Source organism: Babylonia areolata, chromosome 18, assembly GCF_041734735.1.
Source record: "Babylonia areolata isolate BAREFJ2019XMU chromosome 18, ASM4173473v1, whole genome shotgun sequence".
Taxonomy (NCBI): Eukaryota; Metazoa; Mollusca; class Gastropoda; order Neogastropoda; family Buccinidae; genus Babylonia; species Babylonia areolata.
The window spans coordinates 39,307,583-39,311,386 of NC_134893.1; the positions used below are offsets into that span (position 1 = coordinate 39,307,583).

The 3,804-nt window shown below is 39.8% G+C and overlaps 1 protein-coding gene across 2 annotated transcripts in view; it reads right to left on the minus strand.

Moving 5' to 3' along the window:
• LOC143292755 (uncharacterized) overlaps nt 1-3,206 on the minus strand; it is an 8,618-nt gene extending 5,412 nt beyond the window's left edge. The window contains exons 1-2 of one of the 2 annotated variants that reach the window (XM_076603300.1): nt 2,909-3,206; nt 1,392-1,424 (exon numbers count right to left, since the gene is read on the minus strand). In XM_076603300.1, coding sequence (XP_076459415.1) covers nt 1,392-1,424; nt 2,909-3,091 — 216 coding nt within the window. In that variant the 5' untranslated portion in view covers nt 3,092-3,206. The remainder of the gene's footprint in view (nt 1-1,391; nt 1,425-2,908) is intronic. The other variant, XM_076603299.1, reaches the window with a different exon arrangement.
• Between the last annotated feature and the right edge of the window lie 598 nt (nt 3,207-3,804).

Genomic DNA, 3,804 nt, shown 5'->3' on the forward strand with positions numbered 1-3,804 from the left:
AGCAACAAACATTAAAAAAGAAACAAAAGCAAAAACAAAACAAAAAGACAAAAACACCATTACTCGACCATCCATTCTATCAACGATACTGTTCAATGTCTATCTTATTATCTGGCTTACAGTCTAAACATAAGATAGTAGACATTATACATTATTATCCCCCTCATTTACTCTGGTATTGTTCTGAATAGTAAGACTAAATCTTATTCTTTGTGCTTCTACAAGAAATTTAGCTATTGACAGTATTGTGAGGTCATCATCAGACGACAAAGCCGAAACAATGTCGTGCCTTTTAGCTACATCAGACTGAAAGAACTCGTACTTATCTCTTACCCTATCGAATGATTTACATTGAAACAAGTAATGTTTTTCATCATCTACACTAAAAGCACACAAAGGGCATGGTGATTCTGTGGATGTCCCAGGCTGAAACCATCTTTTACTTGCATTAAATCCAAGTGTCCTTAGTCGAAATCTTGCAAAGTCTATTCTTTGCCACTTATCTGTGATGACTGTCAGGAATTTTTCCGTTTGAAATATACTTTTGAATGAAAAAAAACAACTATATTTTTCTTTAGTTTCCATATCAGAATGCCAATTTTGTTTAAAAGAACAAATAAGTCTATCTTTAAATTCCGAAATACACTGCTGTTCATTTCCCACTTCCTGGGACATCCACACAATTCCAAAACCATGTTCAGACAAAATCTTTTTAACATAATAAGCCCAGTTTTCTCTACCTAAATCCATTTGAAATAACATCATATCATAAGCCTGTTTACACAAACGTGATTGTGGAAGCTTCAATAATTTCAACCAATATTTTATGCATTTCACAAAAGTTTTTATGTACAAATCTACCCGTTTCCCCATATAATACAGTATTGGATGAGTGAATCGGTACATTCAGAAAACGTTTCATTGCATATGTGTGCACTTTCTCCATTTGTGAGTTTCCTTTTAGCCCCCAGACTTCAGCTGCATACGTAGAGAGAGAGAGAGAGAGAGAGAGTACTGATAGTATAAACACATGAAAATGATACGAAGGAGAGAGAGAGAATTGGCAATTAGCTGAGGCGAGAGTTGTTGGGGGGTGGGGTATTGCTAACATCGGCGGGCATGTGACCGCGCTCGAAAGAAGAGAGAGAAAAGAGAACTCAATATGATATCTTTCGAACAGTCCAAGGCGTAGATATGGCAATATAATTTATATATAATATATATTATATATATATATATATATATATATATGTGTGTGTGTGTGTGTGTGTGTGTGTGTGTAAAAACACAAGCTGTTCCATACACAAGCTTCACCGTTCGAGATCGACAGTAATTTAAATGAAGAAATCAAAGCTACCGAGAGAGGGGAAAAAAAACTCAGACTTACTTACCCCAGACATGCGGAGGTTGAGGTGATATGTCGCCTGTTGGAAACACACAGTTACCAAGAATGAAGACAAACATATCTGTATCAAGAACAAAATCATGTACACTCATGAAAGAAATGCTTCACGAAGTGTAAAATGACACCTTTTTATCGGACAATATTATACAGACAGTGTTCTATCTTATTCTACAAGAAAGGACAATGTCATACAGACAATAATTTATTTCAACCTACAAAAAATGTTTCCTCCAAAGAAAAAAAAAGGAGAAAAAGATAACACAAGCATTAAATGTTAAGGCACAGTCATGCTTTATCGAACATTCTCGTTCAAATATGATGTTTCTTGTTTTTGTCTTTTATATATATATATATATATATATATAGTTTCATTCATTTTATTCTATTATATTTATTTTTAGTTTTGGTTTTTTTTATGTTTTCTGCGGACAAAAGCAACTAATCTAACAAAACAAAGATAAAACAAAAGTAGAACCATGTTTCCTGTCAGTGTCACTGTTCTGAAGAAACACACACACACACACACACACACACACACACAGTGAGAGACAGAGAGAGAGAGTCCCGAAGAGAAACTTTGCATGGATGCCCTTCTTCCTTTAAACTGATGTGTACCAATTCGTATTTCAATACCAGTTCTTCCTTTGTTTGTTTTTTCAATCCTTTTTCTGTATGAAATCCCACTCTCTCTACAATACATATTTGACTATATTTATCAATATTTTCATGTACTGATGAATTCACCAATCTCTGACTGTTCAACACCAATGAATAATCATCATGCACTGAGTATCAGTTGTTTTCTTCCGAGATCACACTCCCATACCTATTCTTTCAAGCTTCTACACAACCACGCCGGGAGGTTTTTGAGCAGAACAACAAGACCAAGAAGAAGCATGGAGCGGTGGCCTTGTGGTCGTGCGTCCGACTAGTCAAGCGATTGTCCACGGGTTCGAATCCCATATTCCAACCTCAATTTTTACTGCCGGTCCCCCTCCACTGAACCTAAAGTGGTTGTGTGGGTGGGTGCTAGTCTTTTACGTGACACGATAAACGTAGGTCTCCATACGTGTGCAGCATGCACTTAGTGTACGTAAAAGAACCCATGGCAACAAAAGTGTTCTCCCTATAAATATTCTGTGGAAAATCCACTTTGACAGTAAAACAAACACACCTGCAGACAGAAAAACTGTAGAAGACAAACACGGGTGTGTAGCGCCGAACTGTGGCGCCACGCTCTCCCCGGGGAGAGCAGACGGTTTCACTCAGATAAAGCTGTTGTGGTAAAAACATAAAACGATATAATGCAATACATACAATACGATACGATACAATACAATACAATGCATTACGATACGATACGATACGATACGATACGATACGATACGATATGACACGACAAGACACGGCATGACATGACATAACAAACGACACACGACATGACACGACACACAATACAAAATTAACGCAAATTGAAACAGAAGACGAAGAATCATTATTTACCTGCATCGAAGCACTCAAAACTCGATCCACGACCGTGTTCTGGTTCAGATGTTCACGGATCTTTCGCTCAGCGAAGTGCACCACCGGGTGATTCATCATTCGCCAAGGGTTGATGCCTCCATGGGCGCTACCAAAGACCGCCGCCACCTGCAGCATGAGGCAGAACAAGATGAAGCTCCCCATTGTCCCTTAGAGGTTTCGTGCGGGGATCTGTCGCTGAAGGATTTCCCTGTTGCAGCAGTGACTTCTATGCCGCCACCGCTTCTTTTATACACACCACCGCCCGCACTGCCAGCCACCTGTCATCTGCAGCAACGTCCCGCTCTGACGCAGGTCGTCCCCTATCTCAGTCACACACGCCCACGTCGCAGGCAGTCTGGCCAATGAAATCATTTTGGTGTTCAGAGGAAGTGCCATTTCGACCCAGTCAGCGTTTTTGGATGCTGTTTTGACCTGAATTTGACGGCATCAGCATTTACAACAACAACAACAACAACAACAAATCCCGAATCCCAATCCCAATCTCGAATGAAAGGGCGGCAACCGAGTAAAACTTGTTTGTGAAGGAAATTTGACCTATCATATTGCACACACAGTAGGCAAACGTGCGCGCGCGTGCACGCTCACACACACACACGCGCACACGCACACACGCACACACACACACACACACACACACACACACACACACACAGAGCAGAAGAAGAAGAGTGAAAGAAAGAGAAGACGATGATGATAATGATGATGGTGACTGTTAAATATGTTTATATGTAACGAAAAACAAAAGAAGGGAAGAAAAATTACTGACAGGAAAGTACCCAGTAGAGAGTTTATTACAGAGGCCACCGATTCAGGCTTCAACTCGCGCAGTGTGTTAGTGTGTGTGTGTGTGTGTG